Source organism: Crinia signifera, chromosome 7, assembly GCF_055691185.1.
Source record: "Crinia signifera chromosome 7, ASM5569118v1, whole genome shotgun sequence".
Taxonomy (NCBI): domain Eukaryota; kingdom Metazoa; phylum Chordata; class Amphibia; order Anura; family Myobatrachidae; genus Crinia; species Crinia signifera.
This window is the reverse complement of record NC_139223.1, coordinates 103,747,043-103,768,489: the sequence shown is the minus strand read 5'-3', so window position 1 is coordinate 103,768,489 and position 21,447 is coordinate 103,747,043. Positions and strand designations below refer to the sequence as shown.

At 45.5% G+C, this 21,447-nt stretch overlaps 1 protein-coding gene across 2 annotated transcripts in view; it reads right to left on the bottom strand.

The window, feature by feature from the left end:
- FBXL18 (F-box and leucine rich repeat protein 18) overlaps positions 1–21,447 on the bottom strand; it is an 87,043-nt gene that overhangs the window by 44,150 nt on the left and 21,446 nt on the right. For both annotated transcript variants that reach the window (XM_083153572.1, XM_083153571.1), the window contains exon 2: positions 20,605–20,799. Coding sequence is in view for 1 of the 2 variants with exons in the window: in XM_083153571.1 (XP_083009697.1) it covers positions 20,605–20,799 (195 nt within the window). In the remaining variant the exon portion in view is untranslated. The remainder of the gene's footprint in view (positions 1–20,604; positions 20,800–21,447) is intronic.

Genomic DNA, 21,447 nt, shown 5'->3' with positions numbered 1-21,447 from the left:
CTCCCAAGACCTAAAACAGTTTCTGCCGACCTGCCGAAGAACATCCTCCTACAGGTCCACTTCTTTACAATCAAAGAACGAATATTAAGAGCAGCACGAGAATAAAAAAAAAAAAAAAACAGACACACTGGGAGGCCTCCAAATCTATCAAGACTTCTCCCCTGCAACTAATCGCCAGCAGAAGAGCATTTGCCCCTATCACCACTGCACTTCGTTCCAATGATATCCGGTACTGTTAGGGGTTCCCGGTTAAACTGATTATTTACCACAAAGAAACCACCTACACCATCACCTCACTAGACGCAGGAGTTAAACTCCTGATGGACTGGGACATATCGGTTGCGAGACCTCAGGACCAGAAACGCCCACGTACCATGCAGCATGAATGGTCCAATACCTGAGGTCCATTCAAAGATCCCGATGACCATATTCCACTGCTTTGTGAACTCGGCCGTTTCCACCCTTGCTTCCCTCTCCACCAGGATGAGGGGCATGCGATAAGTATTGTTTATATTGTTGTTTATCCACGCAAAGCCTTCGGCAGCCGGTTCACTATGTTAGAATTTACTATTTTCACTCATATAGTTATAGACAACCACACTAAACAATTAGGATGTTCCTATAGTATTTTATACTGGTCTCTACATATGTTGCTAGATTCTATATGCCGTATATTATATACTATGTTTATATAAGTGAGTGGCAGCTCTCTTTTCCTTTAGGAGCCGAGCCACCCCCTAACTTTATACATACTACTGCAAGTACCCCCTTTTTTCTCCTCCTCTGCAGTAGTCACGCAGGTCCTATATACTGGACCTTTATGTTTTGTCTTTCCCTTTACTCCCTCTTTTACCCCTGCGTCTGTCCCCCCCCCCCCCCCTCTCCCTCCATGCCTGCTACTTATTCCCGACCCAACCCCCTGGACTTTAGTAGACGTAGATACTCTACGTTAGTGTCACAAAGTTCCCCCACTGTTGGAACCTAGGCCCTTCCTATCACCCCACTTTATCTGACAATGCCTAATTTTTTTCCCTTGAATGTTAAGGGGTTGAACTCCCCAAACAAACGTAGATTATCTCTTTCCGATTTTCATAAGCAGAAAGCGGATGTTGTTGCTGTCCAGGAAACGCACTTCACTGCCTCCAATCCCCCTACCCTCAAGGATTCAAACTTTCCCACAGGATATTTTGCAAACGGACCATTTAAACAAAATGGGGTAGCTATCTTATTTGGTAAACACACATCTTTTGTCCACCACTCCCATATCACGGAAAAAAGTGGTAGATATTTGATATTGACCGGCTTTCTCGAGGACAAACTGACAACTATTGTCTCTCTATAGGCACTTAACTCGAACCAAATTCCCTTCTTACGTAAATTGTTTCTCCTTATACAGAAATCCCCTAAGGGCTCCTTGATAATACTCAGAGACTTTAACCTTCCCCTAGATCCCAAATTGGACAAATCCCAACAACCTACTTCCCGCCAATCCCCACTGTCCAACTCATCTTTAGCTTTCCGTAACCTACTCCTAGAATATGATTTATATGACACCTGGAGGACAACTTACCCAACCCGCCGTGAATACACTTTTATTCCCCAGTACACAATACATATTCCAGGATAGATTATATCCACTGTGACAAATGGACTCTACAACTCACTAAAGATGTCGACATCCTCCCAATCACCTGGTCTGACCATGCACCCGTCATGTGGAAATGTAGCCTGAACACGTCCAAAATCCCCCCAAGACCGTGGCGACTTTTCCCACATTTGTTAAAGATCCCATGGCTAAAGACACTATATTAAAATCCATCAATTCCTAAATGGCCAACAACTCCCCTCAAGACACATCTGTCATAAACCATTGGTGTGCCTTTAAAGCGGTCACGAGGGGGGCAGCCAAACAAGCTGGAGCTAACTTGAAGCGCAGAGCCCTCAAAACCCAGCTGGACTTAGAGTCCAACCTAACAACACTTGAATCCCTAAATAAAAGAGTTCCCCCTCCAGTTCCCTGAAAAAAGAGATAGCAAACGTGCGCAGCCAGCTTCAAAAGCTTCTCCTAGCCCGTACCCAAACTGACCTGAATAGATTAAGACACAAATTCTATCTTTTGGGGAACAGATCAGGTAGCATGCTTGCCCGGAAGCTATGTGCCCAACAGTCTAGAAATAGAATCAAACAAATCATTAACTCCAATAAAGAAAAACTCATCAACCCCAAAGATATAGCAAATCAATTTTTGCAATATTATACCCAGCTTTACAATCTATCCTCTGACTCTTCCACACCACAACCCACCAAAGAAACTATCTCTGCCTTCTTGGACAAACTACAGATCCCATCACTCAAGCCAGTACAATTAGACTCCCTAAACGCCCCATGGTCACAACTGGAGATCCAGTCGGCCATTAAACTGCTTCCCAGGAATGAGGCCCCCAGACGGGTTTATTACTGACTTTTACATTAATTTTAGTGATCTCCTAACCCCGTACTTGACAAACCTTTTCAATGAGCTTTCCTCAATAGGTTCCTCTCCACCAGAACTACTAGAAGCCCGTATAGTTACTATACCCAAGCCAGGCAAAGACCCAGCCTTCTGTCAAAACTACTGCCCTATTGCACTACTAAATTGTGACATCAAGTTGTTTGCCAGGTTGATGGCACTTCGCATCAACCAATTCCTCCCGTTGGTGATACACCCGGACCAGATGGGTTTTGTTTGTTCCTGGAAGACAGGCCTCCGTTAATACCAGAAGGGTATTCAATCTCATTGATTCCCTCCCTGGGGAGCAGGACCTTCTTCTTTTATCCCTTGATACCAAAAAAGCGTTTCACAGACTTAACTGGCAATAAATGCAAGAGGTGCTCTCTCGATTTGGCTTCAAAGATCAAAATCTTACATCGATCTTGACAGTTTATAGCTCCCCCACGGCTCGGGTGTTGGTTTCCTATCCGACTCCTTCAAGATCTCAAACAGTACCAGACATGGTTGTCCCCTATCCCCCTTAATCTTTGTCCTCTCTATAGAACCACTAGCCATCACCATACGTAACAACGCCAACTTTCCTGGTGTTCAGATAGGCCCAATTAGTCATAAACTAAGTCTTTTTGCAGATGACGTATTGCGCTTTGTAACTAATCCCGCTAGAACCCTCCCCTTCCTTCATACTATACTCACCTCTTACAGTGCAGCTTCCTATTATAAACTCAATACCACTAAAACAGACGCCCTTCCGATTAACCTCACCAGATCCCTACCCCACCTACAATCATCCTACAAATATAACTGGCAGACAGACTCCATAAAATACTTGGGCAAACATATTCCCCCCAACACAGCAAATGTATTTAACGTCAATCTCTCCCCACTACTCAATACTTTGACCACCCTCTCCAAATCCTGGCTATCATATGATATTTCCTGCATTTAAAATGTCATTACTCCCTAAACTGATGTATTTATTCCTCACCATCCGCTACACCTTCCCCAAGAGATCTTTACAACTTGCCACTTCCATCTTGATAAATGTTTGGTCATCCAGAGCCCCTACTATGGTCGGCTCCAAGATGTCGCTCCCTAGAGCCTATGGCAGACTGGATCTCAGGTCAGACCAGTGCACCCCAATATGTTGCCATCCGCTAAAGCGACTCTGCAAGCATGGGACCACCTATTGATCACCGTACCTGCCCCGATGGCCAATATTTCTAGTATATCCATTACTACTACTATTGCAAAACTAATACCTAATCTTAATTTAAAAACCTGGAAGACCCGAGGTATAGCCTGCCTAGGAGATATTTTGGACGCCCACTCTTTGCTCCCCTTCGCTACTTTACAATGACAATTCTCATTGCCCCATCTGAATACTTCCATTACCTTCAAATCGCACACTGGTGGAAAGCTCATTTTGCAACAAATTCCCCTCAGATCTCAGATCGTATTCTGTAGACCCTTCTTGATAAACACCAGAAGCGATATTTCCTTCTGGTACAAAACTTTGATAACCCCCACTATTTTTTCCAAAGCGGCCTCTCATATGAAACGGGAGGCGGATCTGGGTAGAACATTCACTCCCGCACAATGGCGTCGGATTTTTCTAACCTCCTATACAATGTCACGGTGCCTAACCACACAGAGATGCACATCAAGCTCATCAACAGACTCTACCTGACTCCAGACCATCTTCAAACCTTCTGGCCTTCCTGCTCCAACCAATGCTGGTCTTGCCCCAAAATTCTGAACTACTGGTCGGAAGTTTTTAACCTAATCTCTATGGTTCTTAAGATCATTATCAACCCGTACCCATCCACAGCTCTATTTCATTTATACCCCAAGAGGTCTCACCAGAGAACAGATTTGTCGTAGGCCATATACTCATTGCCGCCCTGTCGAACTTAGCCCAGCAATGGAAGCAATCTCCCCCCCCATCCCTTCTACAGGTTATACTGAAAACAAATCACCATTTTCTCATATAAACCAACTTCATCCCATTTTCATCCATATCCTCTTCCACTCATATACATTGGCTTCCTTGGCACATATAGGTTACGGAAGGGGAGGGTGCTAAATTCTTTCCTTCTGCTCCACTCAAGGACCCGCCACAGTTCAGTCTGAATGAAACCTCTGAGGCCCAATAATAACAGGCCCCCTTACGCATATTTGGATATATATATATATATATATATATATATATATATATATATATATATATATATATATATATATATATATATATACACACACACACACACACACACACACACACACCCATGTATACCCTATCTACTATTAATGTTTACAATGAACCCTGTGTTACAATGTATACCTGTTGTGTTTGACAAATTGTTATAACATTGATCACTCCATGTAGCGAATATCCTATGTTTTATATTGCTATGGTTTTCTTTGACTAAATTTGACACTTGTAATCCCCCCCCCCCCCCCTCCCCGTCCCCACTGTAAATACAGAAACGTTCAATGGGAAGTGGGGATCTGGGCTTAGTTGATTTGTATAGAGACTTTACAAAGCTGGAAATCTGGAGGTAGTCAAAGTGTCTGAGACGCTGACTATCATATTTCTCACATAGTGCTTTATAGTTTTGAGGGGCGAATTCCCCTGAAATGTGCGATAGACGAGTGATACCTGCGGAGATCCAGGGTTGTGAGTAAGGAGACATACATCCCAAAGGAAAGTCTGGGTGTCGCCAGAGAGGGGTGAGAGGGGAGGGATATGGTGCCAGTTGGAGTTTTTTGTTTAGGTAGTCCCACGTTCTTAACACAGAGTGGACACAAGGGGTTTCCAGTACTGAGGCTGGTCTCAATTTCGGCGGTAGCCAGGGGAGGAAACAAACTGACTGGTAGTTAATTAGTTCGCTCTCTAAAGATACCCATTTCCTGACCCCCGCCTGTGTGTGCCAAGCTACAACATGGCTCAATTGCGTAGCCTGAAAGTAGCGTTCAAATATAGGGAGGCCCAGTCCGCCATTGAAAGAAGATTTCGCTAGGCAGGATCTGTTTAATCTAGGGGGTTTGTTTGACCATACAAATTTGCCACATAAAGACTGAATTGTACGAAGATAAGAAGTAGGGACCACTATGGGGATCGTTTTAAATAGGTATAATAATCGGGGTAAGATGTTCATTTTAATCGAATTTATCCGGCCTGTCCATAAAGGGGACCAGGTTGCTAGATCCTTTTTAATGGAGCATAGAAGAGGTTCGTAGTTGGCTTTAAATAATTGGTCAAAGTGTTTTGTTATCTGTACACCCAAGTACTTTATAGATTGGGGACGCCAAATGTAATTCCGTGGTGGTGTTGGGAAGGTGAAATGCTAATGCTTCCGATTTTGAGTTATTTACTTTGTGATCTGAGAGGCTACCGTATAGTGAGAGTTCAGCCTGAAGTTTTGGGAGTGAGGTCAGTGGAGAAGACAGTGTTAACAGGACATCATCTGCAAATAACAATATTTTATATTGGGAGCCCCGAACCGTAATCCCCTGTATATCCTGGTTCTTCCTGATGTGGGCTGCCAAGGGTTCGATACTAAGGGCGTACAGTAAAGGGGACAATGGGCACCCCTGCCGGGTGCCATTACCCACACCTTTTTGGACAGAAGGAAGAAAGAGGCAAATACCACGGGAGGCTCCTCCTATACCTTTCTCCCTGAGGGATCAAAAGAGAATGTGGACATAAAACGTTTTGATATTTGAAAAGGTTTTTCAGGATTTTTCCACGCAGCCTTGTTCTGGAAAATGTACAGTGTCTTTTTAGTGAGAGGAAAAATAGGATTTTGGGTACCTACCGGTAAATCCTTTTCTCGTAGTCCATATGGGATACTGGGTTGAATACTATGGGGGTAGAGATCCTCCGCAGGAGAGACAGGCACATTAAAGCTTTTAGAACAGAAGAAAGGGTATACAGCACTTGGGTTAGACTGAATGATGACCAAACACGAATGTGATAGTAAAGTACAAATACATTTATTTCATTATACAACAATATAGAGAATTCTCTATTTGAAAAATATATAAATATATATATGGTGAAAAAATTGCGCAATTAATAAAAAAAGAGGGGGGAGTTTAAAAAACAATCAGTGCATGCACATGGCTCGAAGAGGGAAGAAAAGGCAGTTTATTGGGCCAATTTGTTAGTTATAGTTACCACCATTGATGGTCAAAGGGTCAGGGCCTCATCTGGTGACCTGAAAATAGTTCCGGTTTAATTCCCAGCATGTGGATCCAATAAGCCTCAGATGGAATTTGAGCAGGAGTGGTTGGTGGGATGATGGGTTTGCCACCTCCGTGAATCACTGCAATTGGAGGTATGGACTTTTGAAGGCACAAGATGGTGGAGGCAGGTCTGGAATAAAGTTTGCCGTGAAGGAGCCTGGTGCAAGATGGTGTCAGGGCTCTAGGTTGGAGCCCCTCTTTTTTTATTCATTGTGAAATTTTTTCACCATATATGTTTATATATTTTTCAAATTGAGAATACTATTTATTGTTGTATAATGAAATAAATGTATTTGTACTTTACCATCACATTTGTGTTTGGTCATCATTCAGACTAACCCAAGCGCAGTATAACCTTTCTTCTGTTTATTCATATACAGGGAGCCTTACACATTCCCATATACAGCAGCTTTAACTGGTTTCGAGGTTCACCCTTTTTCCACATTAAAGCTTTTAGTGTGGGTGCACTGGCTCCTCCCCTCTATCTCCCTCCAATAGTCAGTTAATGAAAAACTGTGCCGAAGGAGAGCTATGAGAGGAGGTATGTGAACAATAACGTGGTGAGATTCTCACAGCACACCCAAACCAAACAAAATTAATAAACGAGGTGAATCATAACTTCCGAGTTCACCAATAACTATTGAAGAAAGTCAATACATGACAACGGGAAACGGTCATCTGTCAGACCACACTTAGGTCGACAGTCATTAGGTCGAGCCCGGAAGGTCGACGGGCCCCAAGGTCGACATGGGCCAAGGTCGACAGTCATTAGGTCGACATGAGTTTTTCACTGTTTTTTGAGCCGACATGTGCCGACAGGTGGTATTTCATGCCCTACCATCCACTAGGGCGTGGTGGGACAATAAAATAGTGTGCCGAGCATAGCGTGGCACCGTGGCCGAAGCATTGCGAGCGAAGCGAGACTTAGGTCTACAGTCGACCTAATGACTGTAGACCTAAGTCTGGTCTGACAGATGTACCGATTCCATGACAACAAGGCAACAAGCCCTAACAGTGTAATGCTGGCCACACATCAGAAAGATATCGTTCCAACCAGCCAACTTTTGGCTGGTTGGAATGATAATCTTTCTAGTGTGTGGGAGCAAACGATTATCAGCCGTTTGCTCCCACACGGTTAAAAACGCTGATAAACGGCCCAGAACGGTCGTTCCAACCAGCTGGGAAAAATCAAACCTGTTTGATTTTTCCCAGCTGATCGTCCTGATGTGTGGGGGAACTGTCTCCCAACTGACCGATATGTAGGCGGACACTGACCAGCAGTGTCCGCCTACTATTCCAGGTACCTCTCTGCAGCCTCCAGCGTGGTCCAGATGCCAGCTGCCACCAGTCCCTCCAGCCGCTGTGCCTGCACCATCTCTGTAGCAGCCCGGTCCCGGAGAGCCTGCACCGCATATCACCGGTGTAATGTCCTCCTCCGGCAGCTTCCACTAGTACTTGACATTTAACCCATCCCCCGACAGCTACCCCCGTCCCCCAGCAGCTACCCCCATCCCCCAGGAGCTACCACTGTCCCCCGGCAGCTACTCCTGTCCCCCGGCAGCTACCACTGTCCCCCAGCAGCTACCCCTGTCCCCCAGGAGCTACCACTGTCCCCCGGCAGCTACTCCCATCCCCCAGGAGCTACCACTGTCCCCCGGCAGCTACCCCCGTCCCCCAGCAGCTACCACTGTCCCCCGGCAGCTACCCCCGTCCCCCAGCAGCTACCACTGTCCCCCGGCAGCTAGCCCCGGTAGAGACAGAGGCAGCTTAGGACAAGCTCAGCAGCGGCTGTCATTCGGCAGCAGTAGGGGATGCTGCTCCAGGGGATGCTGGACTACAGAAGTTCGGCAGCAGGTGGGAAGCAATTAGTATGTCCTTGTTAGCTGGCATGCACTTTACTAGTTTGTTATCTATGCTATCTCCTCTACATTCTTCCTCCCCTCACACTCCCTTCCCAACAGATCAATTTCCTTTGCTTTCTCCCTCAACACCGAGGACATACAGTATACACCGCCTGCTTGGTCTGTATTTGTGTACATTCTCTATATACGCTATGCATAGATGCTTACCGCAATGAAATGCCCAATAATGAAGTAAATAAGTATTACTTTGAACCTTTGTGTACACACTTAAAGATGTGAAACATTGAAGGAAGCCTTGACAATAGGAGGATGACTGAGATACAGCAGAGACAAGACTCCGGTAAACCCTGCTGTCTTCTGTTTCCAAATGCTGTGGTTTCTCAGTGGAAGGAATGCTGTCACTTGGTTAAACGTTAACTAGATATGTGTTAGGACCCTGGAGCCTGTTAAGTACTGTACCTCTGTGTGCTTTATGGTCAGATGACGGTGCCATAGCGTCTGTGCTGTTGTGCGTGAGGGCCGGGGATCCATGTATCAGAAGTGACACATTGTAAAACAAACTGCTTACAAGTGGCTACAGTAAACCCATAACTTATACCCTGAACCAGCAGTGTGCACCTCCAGGAAGGTGTTCTCCCATTTAAAAGAAAGAGTGACATTCATCCCAGTATATGTATAACCAACTGCTGCTTATCAACAGGTTGTTCCTCTCAAACAATCTCCAAAAACAGTCATTTTTCAGAGTATGCTGAATACTAGATGACCCCCATTGTGTCCCTAAAACTAATATGCAAAGAAAAGGGATACAGGTAGCTCATATAAAGTTGAAAACCATACAAACCTCTGGGAAGCAACCAAGCAACCAGGCTCCTTTATAGAAGGAAAACATTAGATAGACCCCCTTGATGCCCTCATGGCAAGAATTTCGAGTGCCATACTTCCAGGGTTAGCCAGGCGCATGAAAAATGTAATATGCTGCTCACTACAAATGTAAGATACATAAGCCAATGACTTTCTTCTCCCTAAAGATTGGAGGAATATCCCAATAATGTTGCACAAGTCACAGTCCCAGTATTAAATGATGTGTGCCAAAATCACACTGAATGCTGTGCAGCCAGGCACATCCACAACACTGCACCAAATTAATATTTGGTAAGCTGTGTCACATCTGCATACAACAAGTATTTAGAGTGTCCTCTTGTGTTCTGAAGACTTATTTGTGCATGCATGGTGTGAAGCATAAAAATAGGTCACATGAAGCAGTATTTCAGCATATAACTAGCCAGTGGGGTCTTCATCTCTAATGGGCACAACGTGGGCTCATCGATGAGTTTGTGATATCAATCTTAACAGATGTGACAATGGATAGATAGATTAATTAGATTGATTCGATACATAGATACTGTAGAAAGCTTAGATGTATAGATACTGGAGCGAGAGAGTCAAAGATAGAGACGGAGAGAGACAGAGAGAGAGATAAGATACCTACATACTTTAGATAGCTTACATGTAAAGATACTGGAGAGAGAGACAGCGAGATACAGACAGAAAGAGAGAGATAAGATGGTACTTATATTTTAGTTGGGCGCCCACTAAGCTATTTGCTTAGTTTTCTGCGTTCGCTCACCACGCTTCGGGCTCGGTGGCTCGCTGCGCTCACCACACTATATAAGATCATCTCCACACCTACGTGGACAGTGGGGGTATGAGCGTACTAACTATAGTGGGTGCCCAACTAACATATAAGTTCCGATAAGATACATAGATACTGTAGAGAGATAAGATGTATAGATGCTGGAGAGAGATAGAGAGAGAGAGAGACATTGATTAGATACATAGATACTGTAGATAGATTAGATGTATAGATAATGTAGAGAGACAAATATAGATAGATGGGACATGGTCTTTGGTTGACCTAATTAAGGTCGACATTCATTGGGTCAACCACTGCAGGTCGACAAGCCTTACTGTAGGTCGACATGCCTAAGGTCAACAAGGTCATAAGATTGGCAAATGCATTATTTCGACATTGTCAAGGTCGACAGACAAAAGTTGACATGATTTTTTCATGGTTTTTTTGTGAGCCAACATGTGCTGACAGGCTGTATTTCATGCCCTACCAACCACTAGGGCGTGGAGGTAGAATAGACTAGTGTGCCGAGCATAGCAAGCAGACGTGGTTCACTCAAAAAAAACAACAACAACACAAATCTAAATAATGAATGGCTTTTAGCTGCAGTGAGATTCCAATTACCTTCCATTCACATAATTGCAACAATGTTTACACAACGATACATAGTAAAAGTGTAGATTTGTCAATGTACCAACAAACAAATACAATGTTCTCTTATAGTGGTGTTGAAGGCTGCAGAAAAAAGAGCAGTCTTCCCAGATTCAGCATAAATTGCTTTTTAAAATGATCATGCAGAATTCAGTTTATTTGGAACGGGCACTGCCATTGCACACACACACACACACACACACGCACACACACACACACACACTCCCTTTACCTCTTCGTTCACACCTTGAACCTCTCTGATCACTTCTGCACCTCTTCTTCCACCCCTCTGTTACCTCACTCCCTCCTTTCCTGCACCTCTCTGTCCCTATGTTGCCCCTGCACCTCTCACAAAAAAAATAAAAAAATAATCATTACAGGTACCATGGCACGCTCTTATTTGTGGATCTACAAGAAAAATCTTGCCAAGGCAGCCCAACCATGTTTGGAACTAAAGTTAACAGCCAAAAAGACATTTGCTTGGAAGAAAGGCTCCAGTTCACTGAACTAAACAGACATTTGTTATAAAAAAAAAAACCCTCAAAACAGGCAGGCACTGCCCGCCTACTTCTGTGACATCAGAAGTTGGACAGAAGTTGGCTGAACTAAAAAAAAAAAAAAAAAGTTTACTGGTTGGAAGAAAAGTTGGTTAGATGTGTGGGGAACTGTTTTAGTTGGACTGTCAAGTTGGATGGTTGGAGGTTTGAAGGGTTTTAAAAAAGTTGGTCAGAAGTTGGTCTGATGTGTGGCCAGCATAAGGAACAGTGTCTTACAGCAGAAATGCAGCACAGAGGCGGGCTCCCAGTATCCCATATGGGACTACGAGAAAAGGATTTACCGGTAGGTACCAAAAATCCTATTTTCTCTACCGTCCAATGGGATACTGGGTTGAATACTATGGGGAGGTCCCAAAGCTACCAGAACAGGCGGGAACGTGCAGAATCTGCTGCAGAATCGCTTGTCCAAACTGGGAATCCTCCCTGGCCAGAGTGTCAAATCTGTAGAACTTGACAAATGTGTTATTCCCTGACCAAGTTGCGGCCCTGCACAGCTGCAGGGCCGAGACCCCTCGGGCAGCAACCCAAGAAGTCCCCACAGATCTGGTGGAATGGGCCATTAGCGACGGAGGAAGGGACAAACCAGCCGATGCATAGGACTGTTGTATCGTGCACCGAATCCAACGTGCTATGTTCCTTGTAGAAGCAGGAGAGACCTTCTTTTGCGCATCGTACAACACGAATAGACTATCCGTTTTCCGGATTCTAGCTGTGCGCTTAACATACACTTTGAGGGTATGTACCACATCCAAAGAGAGAGGTATCTTCGGATGTACCATGCTGGAAGGAACAACAATAGGTTGGTTGAGGTGGAATGCCGATAAAACCTTCGGCAGGAACTGCGGCCTAGTCCTGAGCTCCGCCCTATCCTCATGGAACACCAGGTAAGGGCTTTTACAGGATAATGCCCCAAGCTCAGACACTCGCCTGGCTGAAGTCAACGCCAGCAGGACCACAGTCTTCCAAGTAAGAGGTTTCAACTCAGATTGTTCCAAAGGAATGAACCAAGAAGACTTGAGAAAGGTAAGAACTACATCCAGGTCCCAAGGCGCGGTGGGTGGCACAAAAGGAGGCTGAATCCTCAGCACCCCTTGCAGAATGGTTTGGACCTCAGGCAAAACCGACAGTTTATTTTGAAAAAATACAGATAGAGCTGAGATCTGGACCTTCAAGGAACCCAACCGGAGGCCCAGCTCCAAGCCGGCTTGCAGAAATCTTAACAGATTGTTAACACGAAATACAGCTTGTGGCAAGGTATTTCTTTCACACCAGACTATGTATTTCTTCCATATAACATGATAGTGAGAAGCCGTGACTGGTTTCCTGGCACGCGTCATGGTGGTAATGACCGAGGGATGTAGGCCCTTGTGGCCTAATATCTGCCGCTCAACCTCCAGGCCATTAAACGCAGCCGCGGTAAGTCGTGAAAGACGAACGGTCCCTGGAGGAGAAGATCTTTTCTTTGAGGAAGACGCCACAGGTCTTCTACCTGCATGGCCTGAATGTCCCCGTACCAGGCCCTTCGAGGCCAGTCTGGTGCCACTAGGATGGCTTCTGCTCTCTGGTGCCGAATCCTTTTTAGCACCCGCGCCAGTACCGGGAGTGGTGGGAACAGGTACACCAACTGGAAATCCCATGTCCAAGTCAGGGCATCCACTGCTACCGCCCCTGGATCCCTGATCCGTGCACAGTACCTGTCCACCTTGCGATTCAACCGTGAGGCCAAGAGGTCGATCTGAGGGAGCCCCCAAAGATCCACGATGTCCTGGAACACCTGAGGGTGAAGTTCCCACTCCCTGGGGTGGAGATCGTGACGACTGAGGAAATCCGCCTCCCAGTCGTCGACTCCCGGTATAAAAATTGCCGACAGGGCCTTCACATGGCATTCTGCCCAGGAGAATATCTTGTTGGTTTCCCTCATACAAGTCATGCTCCTCGTCCCTCCTTGGCGGTTGATATAAGCAACTGTAGTTGCATTGTCGGACTGGACTTGCACTGCCCTGCCCTGCAGCATCGGCTCCGCCTGTAACAGGGCGTAGTAGACTGCCCTCAACTCCAGGTTGTTTATATGCAGCATGGATTCCAGTGGAGAACAACAGCCTTGTAGAAGGACTCCCTGTATCACGGCACCCCAACCTCTGAGACTGGCATCCGTGGTTAGCAGAAGCCAGTCCTGGATCTGGAAACAGCGACCTGCCAAGAGATTTGGCGAATCGAGCCACCACTGCAGGAAGAGATTGGTCTGCATTGACAGGCAAATCCTCCTGTGCATTTGCAGGGGGTATCCTGACCACTTTGTGAGGATATCCAGCTGAAAGGTCCTGGAGTGGAACCGGGCATACTGGATGGCAACCATTTTGCCCAACAGCCTGAGGCAGAGGTGCACCGAGACCCGAGGGTTTGTTAGTACCTCTCTTACCAACTCTTGTATTGCAGTAGCCTTTTCGACCGGCAGGAATACTTTCTGCTCCACCATGTCATACCCAGGAATACCATTCTCCGGCTCGGGATCAACAAGGATTTTGGAATATTTAAAATCCACCCATGGTCCCTCAGTACCTGCATCGTCAGATTGAGTGCACTTCTCAGGGCCTCCTCCGATCCGGACAATCAACAGGTCGTCCAGGTAGGGTATCACATTGACCCTTTGGAGCCTGAGAAGAAACATCATTTCTGCCATGAGCTTGGTAAAGACATGCGGGGCAGTTGGAACGGTCCTGATGACCTGAGGGGTTTGGCTTCCTGAATTTGCCTCTTGTGTCTCGGCTAGCATTCGAGGCACCTCTGGCCATTGGGCGTAACTTGGACCCGCGAAAGGACTGCTGGGAGGGACAAGTGAAAGGGCGCTTTACAACAGTGGGTGCTGACGGGAGGAAGGTGGATTTACCTGCCGTAGCCTTTGAAATCCAGTCGTCAAGCTCACTACCAAAGAGCCTTTCCCCCGTGAAAGGGATGCTTTCAACACTCTTTTTAGAATCCACATCAGCCACCCACTGGCGCAACCACAGTGCCCACCGATCAGACACGGCCATTGCGGAATTCCGTGCGTTTATAGCGCCCAATTCCTTCTGTGCCTCACAAAGCACCCGTGTCGTGTCCTGATTATGATGCAGATTTTCACCTGAGCCACAGACATGTCCCCCACCAAACCCTCTTGGATCTGCTTGGACCAAGTATAAATGGCCTTAGCCATCCAACAACTGGCCAAAACCGGGCGTTGGAAAGCCCCACTGGCCGTGTACATAGACTTCAGCGTTGCTTCAAGTCTCCTATTTGCACCATCCTTGAGTGTAGAAACCCCAGGAACGTGTAACAGCACCTTCTTTGAAAGGTGGGAAACAGAGGAATCCACTACTGGCGGTTCCTCCCACTTCTTCCTACCAACAGGATCAAAGGGGTACGCATTTGCAAACCTCTTTGAGAGCTGGAACCTCTTTTCAGGGTTCTGTCAAGCACTTTTAAAAGCACTCTCTAATTCAGGGAAATACACCGGCTGTTTCTTCTGGGTCATGAAGAAAGAATCCCCTTCAGAGGGTTCCTCCATAGGAAGCTCTAACACTTCCATAATGGCCTTAGTTAATGCCTCAGACCCATGAGCTGAAGACAGCTCCTGAACAGTTTCCTGTTCATTGGCCTCCTCTCCTTCTTCAAGGATGTCCTCATCATCATCTGTGTCAGGGCCCATTGCAGTAGCAGGCTGCTTTTGAGGCGGAGCAGGAGGAGGGGTGAGAATATCAACCCTGGCAGACAATATGGCTAATTCCCTTTGCACCCTCTGCGTCTGCTGTGTATTTGCAGATAACTGGGAAGAAAAATAGTCCATTAGCGTTTTAATGCTGCTGGCCCAACCAGGCTCCTGACTGTCTGCCTGCGACCCATCCACAAGTTGTGGGGGTACCCCACTGACCAGAGAGGTCACACCACTAGGCTGTGGTAGCATACACGGCTCACAGGTAACCTGTGACTGTGAAGCTGGTATAAACTTTGTGCTGCACACCATGCATGTTAACTTTTTCACCATGATGAAGCAACAGAAAAAAACCCCAGTAGCGCAGACACACACACACACACACACACACACACTTGAATAAACTGTAACTCTACACAATATGAAGTGTAATCACCTCTATGTTAGAGACTATGGTGTGTGTACAAGTGCTTAACTAGCCAGTGGGGTAGACTCAGAGCAATATGAGGGGACCAGTACATCCTAAACCTTAGCTCACAGATTTGAGTGAGCTGGTAACGCACAAAGGACACAGTGATATTGGCATACACAGTGTAATATAACACAGCTAGGCAACGCTGCTGCGCTGTTATAACTTGCTGTCTCTGCCGCTGCTGCAAAGGATCAAATCCACAACGCCGTTGAGGAGCTGTAATGGCGACCTCTGGATGCGTGAAGAAGCAGCGGGACCAGCAGAGCCTGGTCCCGCTCTGAGGGAAGCCCCGCCCCCTTAAACGGAGCTGGCTCTTCTAGCGTGTTTAAACTGGCATATAAGGTGCTTTTCACATATAATAAAAAACACCATAGGTGGTCCAGCGGCATCACCCTATGCCAGTGTGATGAGCGGGGGTCGCGCAGTCCCTGCATGAGGGCCGCCACTACTGCCGCCGCCATCTTGCCACACAAAACGGTTAGGGTGTCCCCTTGTGGGACCCCCAACCTTTACTCACCACAGACGTCTTCAGACCAGTCAGAGGTGTTCGGCAGCTGGGGAGCTTGCTCACTACAGCGCAATGCTGTGCAGTAACAAGCCCCACACAGGACAGATGTCCTGCAGCAGGGTCAGCTCTGCACCTTAAGAGGCCGGGAACTGACCCTACCCCTGACACCCATGACGTAGGACAGCTGCTTGGTCAAAGCAGCGCCCAGAAAGAACAAACTAAATAAAATTTGAAGAAAAACTCTGGAGCATCCAGAAAGCACTGCCTCTCCTGAGGCACATTTTTCTAAACTGACTAGTGGAGGGAGATAGAGGGGAGGAGCCAGTGCACCCACACTAAAAGCTTTAATGTGCCTGTCTCTCCTGCGGAGCATCTCTATCCCCATAGTATTCAACCCAGTATCCCATTGGACGGTAGATAAAAAGGGATCCCCATCCACGGGATCAGCCAGAGGAATGTCTAACATCTCTCTGATAGCCATGATTAAAGGCTCTGACCTTTTTCAACAGTGACGGAGACCCTTGTAAGGGCTCCTGCTCCTCCTCCCCCTCTTCCAAAACCTCCTTATCCGAGTAAGGGGTAATGGTGTTTGTGCGATTGCCCTGGTATGGGAGTAAGGATATCCACTCTAGAAGACAGGATGGATAAATCCTGCTGCTCCTTTTTGGTCTGCTGAGTATTAGAAGCAAACTGGGAAGACACATTCTCAAGCATAGACCTAATTGCTGCTGGCCCAAGCAAACTCATGAGACTCCCCTTGTGACACACCTCTGAGTTGTGGGGACACACCACTGAGTTGTGGTGATATGCACTGCTCACAAGTGACCTGTGAGGTAGATGCAGGGGAGAATTTTGCATGCAAATCATACAGGTTATTTTTCACACACACACACACACACACACACACACACACACACACACACACACACAAGTAAAATGCACAGTGGCCTTTTTTCTAGTTGGCTCGGACGGATGCGTATTTTCAGACGACCACAGATTGTTCTTAGCCCCGCCTACCGTACGGATCTCTCACACTGTCCGAATGTGGTAAGACACAGAGCGAACGGACCGCGAATGGATGTTTCATGTGAACAACTACCCCATCTGGGAAAGCCGATGAAACGCGGGGCTTACGCATATGATAATGAGCCCAAACAGCCCTTTACGCCCCTCTCCATCCCATTTGGATTGTTTCGACTGATCGTTTTCTGTACGGAATTCACGCCGTATTCAGACGTGCACGGCGTTCGCACATGCTCAGAAACACCTCTGCGCAAACACAATACACCGGCCGTCCAACTGAACACGCAGCCGTCTGACAATCAGAATAAGGGCCAGTGTGAGAGTGTATAGAAAAACTGTGAAGTTATCTATAACTAGTATATATGTGTGTAAATTGCTGAACAAGCACATGGCATTAGGACTCAGAAACTCAAGTACACCCTTAACCTGAGTTATCAAGTATAAAATATATGTGTTTGTGTTTAACATAGTAATTAAGGCTGAAAAAAGACGTTAGTCCATCAAGTTCAACTTATCTAACTTGTAACTATTGACTTGAGTAAGTCATATCTATAGGATCACCTTATTGGCCAAAAATGCATCGTTTTGATTTAAATTCATTCATTAACAGTAGTTGCTGTAATCACCCCCACCGGCAATGAGTTCCAGAATGTTACTGCTCTAATGGTGAAAAATCCTTTTCTTAATTCAGTATGGAATTTATTTTCCTCGAGCCTAAGTACATGCCCGCGTGTCCTAAATATAGGCCTGTAAGTGAACAAATCATCTCCCAGTTCCATACGATTCCCAATCCTGTATTTGAACATACTAATCATATCACCTCTCAACCTCCGTTTCTCCAGTGAAAACATATTCAGCCTGGTTAACCTATCTTTGTATTCTAGTGATTCAAGACCTTTTACTAGCTTAGTCGCCATTCTCTGTACCTGTTCCAATTCATTTATGTCCTTTTTAAGGAGCGGTGCCCAGAACAGAACATAATATTCCAAGTGTGATCTCACCAATGCCTTGTAAAGAGGCACTAGCACATTGTCATCCCTTGAATCCATTCCCCTTTTATTGCATGAAAGTGTCCAGTTTGCTTTTGCTGCTGCACACTTGAGCAGTGTGCACTATTACCCAATTTTTCATCTATGATGACCCCCAAGTCCTTCTCTACAGTAGAATTCCCTATAAAACTCCATTTAGCCTAGAAGTAGCTTTTTCATTTTTGTTCCCATAAAGCAGGGGTGGGGAACCTCAGTCCCGGTAGCCGTTCTGAGTGGCCGCCCACTTGCCCAGTGGCTTTGCCGGGAGTCAAGTACAGGGGAATTCTCGCAAGAGGTCGGTAGTTTTCGCAAGATTCCTCTTAAATCAACAGCAGCCAGAGACTGGCAGCCATATTCAGCGGCAGCCGCCGGAGAGTGGGAAGGCTGCAGCAGGACAATTTGTAAGAGAAATTTTTACATTTGGCCCCTGAAGGTTTTTTCCCCAAACAAATGGCCCTTGGCACAAAAAAGGTTCCCCACCCCTGCCATAAAGAATTACTTAACATTTATCAACGTTAAACTGCATTTTCCACCTTTCCAGTTTATGTAAGTCACTTTGTAGTGTTTCCACATCCTCTCCTGAGTTAATTTCCTTACTCTATTTCGTGTCATCCGCAAATATTGCAATTTTACTCACTATGTCACTTTCAATATCATTAATAAATATATTGAACAAGGTGGGTCCCAATATTGAACCTTGCGGGACTCCACTTTGGACCTTACCCCAGCTGGAATGTATGCCATTTACCACCACTCCCTGTCCTCGAGTGTGCAATCCAGTTTTTAATCCAATTACAAATTTTATCCCCTTTTATGAGGCACCATGTCAAATGCTTTAGCGAAACCAAGCAGAATTACATCAACAGATTTCCCTGAAGTCCAGCCCCCTACTGGACTTCCTCATAGAAGAGAATTAAATTAGTCTGACATGATCTATTTGACGAACCCATGCTGAGCCTTACTTAACACTTTCTCCTGTTCTAAAATGTTGGATACTATCTCTTACTATTCCTTCTAATATTTTCCCCACAATGGATGTAAGGCTGACCGGCCTATAATTTTCAGGGTTAGTTTTGCTACCTTTCTCCCATATTGGTACTATGTTAGCTATGCGCCAGTCCCTTGGTACCGTCCCCGAGTTTATTGATTCCCCGAATATCAGATATAATGGTAGTGCTATGACAGAACACAATTCTTTTAGTATCCCATGGCCAGAAGATTTGTTAGTATTTAGGTTCTGTAATCTATTTTTGACTATTTCCTCACTCAAACATACAGTTTGGGAGTGATCAAGAGCTGAGCCGAGTGTGTGTGTTTTTGTGTAAACAGGGCTAAAACACTCAATGAGCTTTACTTAGCGCTTTCCACTTGCTGTCTCTGCTGCTAAGGGTTCCCTTCATCAACCACACCATTGAGGAGTGCCTTGTGCGGAGTACTGGCAATTACAGCATGCAGGGCGAAGTAGGAAAAAGGAAAAACGTGCCCACAGAGCTGTGCTCCAGCTCTGAGCAAGCCCCAACCCCAGTAATGGCGCTGGAGCTTTTACTTATCTTTATACTGGCGTTTTTTCAGTGTAATATGCCCTGGTGGCCCAGTGGCAGTACAGTAACATCCAGTATGAGCGTGAGGCTGCGCGGTTCCTGTACAGGGACACCACCATCGCACAATGAACTGGGGGCCCCCTCTAAGGGGTCCCACTACAGATGTCTTCGGACTAGTGCCAGCGGTGTGCGGCATGCTGGGGGTGTGCTCACTGCAGCACAATGCCTGCGGTGACAAGCACCCACAGGACAGTGGTCCTGCCGCAGGGAACAGCTCAGTACCTGAAGAGGCGGTGACGGACCCTACCCCTGGTTTCCCATGAAGCAGTAATGCTGTTTAGTTCAAACCGCAAACCCCAAATAATAAAATAAAAGTAAACTGAAGATTACCTATGTGGAGCTCCAGAAGTGTGCATCCTCTACTGAGGGCACATATTTCTAAACTGGATTCTGGGTGGGGGCAAAGAGGGGAGAAGCCAGTACACCCATTCTGACGAAAGTTATATGTGCCTGTCTCTTGTGGAGGACCCTCTATTTCCCATCATATTGAGACCCAGTATCCCATATGAATGATAGAGAAATAAATATAATTTAAATTATGCAGCAAATTATTATTTTTTAAATGCCCAGAATCATAAAATAAAGTGTTAAATTATTTATTGATAAAAAGGATAGATGTGTTTGTATCCTGTAATAATTGAATTATATTTAACAAATACAGTTTTAAAGTAAGTAAACACAGTAAAATATGTAGGAATGTAGGACTGCGAGTAGAAGGTCCTGAGAACTTTCTACAGTCCTAATGGCATCTGCTATAGAACATGTTAACACTTTAATAGTGCATGTTCCACAAAGAGATTATCACTACATTTTGTAAAGGGAATTATAATATTTAAAGTACCTACCTTGTATTCTTTATGAAGAAATACTCTATGGGTAAGGGTCTTGTCAAGGCAAAGATTTGCAAGTTTGCGACAAGTCTTCTTGACACTTAGAATTAGATCTGTACTCGGGATGTAACGCAATATTTGTAGCAGGATCTCATCAGATAAATCTGTTGGATTAATGTAACAGTTCTCCATTTTATCACCCCTCTGAACCTAGAAGTAGAAAAAAATTGGATAAATATTACAGGGTATTCCTCATTTAACTAACCATAATCACAGACACGCTTGGAATAACATCAGCCACTTTAGCTTTGTGTTCCATAAACAGGAATGACTGCTTATGTTGCACCATAATTTATCAAATCACATACTGGTCTCAACTAGTTACAGAAACTTTTAAAATAGACAGTAGATTAACCCTATTCACTTAAAGTGTGTACACACGGAGAGATTTTAACAGATTTTGATTAGGTAGTCAAAATCTCCTTGAAGGTTAGCCAAAATCTTTCTATTTTTCTCTTGCTTTTAGACAATATGGTCTAGCAGAGATTGCTTAGCATAAAGGGATTTTTGTAAGAACTTAGGATTCAAATTCCTTTCTCTGATATGGTCCTGGTGACACAGCTCATATTGGGATGTAGGAGGGTCCGTAGGAGCCAGGCACCTATCCTAAAGCTTTTCAGAGGGGTAGGCTCCTCCCCCTGCATCCCAGACTCTTCAGTTCAACTTGTAAAGCCACTGGAATACATTAACTCAGTACAAATGCCTGAACATATTATATGCACAACTTCCAAAAATTTTCAACCATTAGAACATGAACCATCATGAACACTGGCATACTTACTGATTGTAAGGGAGGGA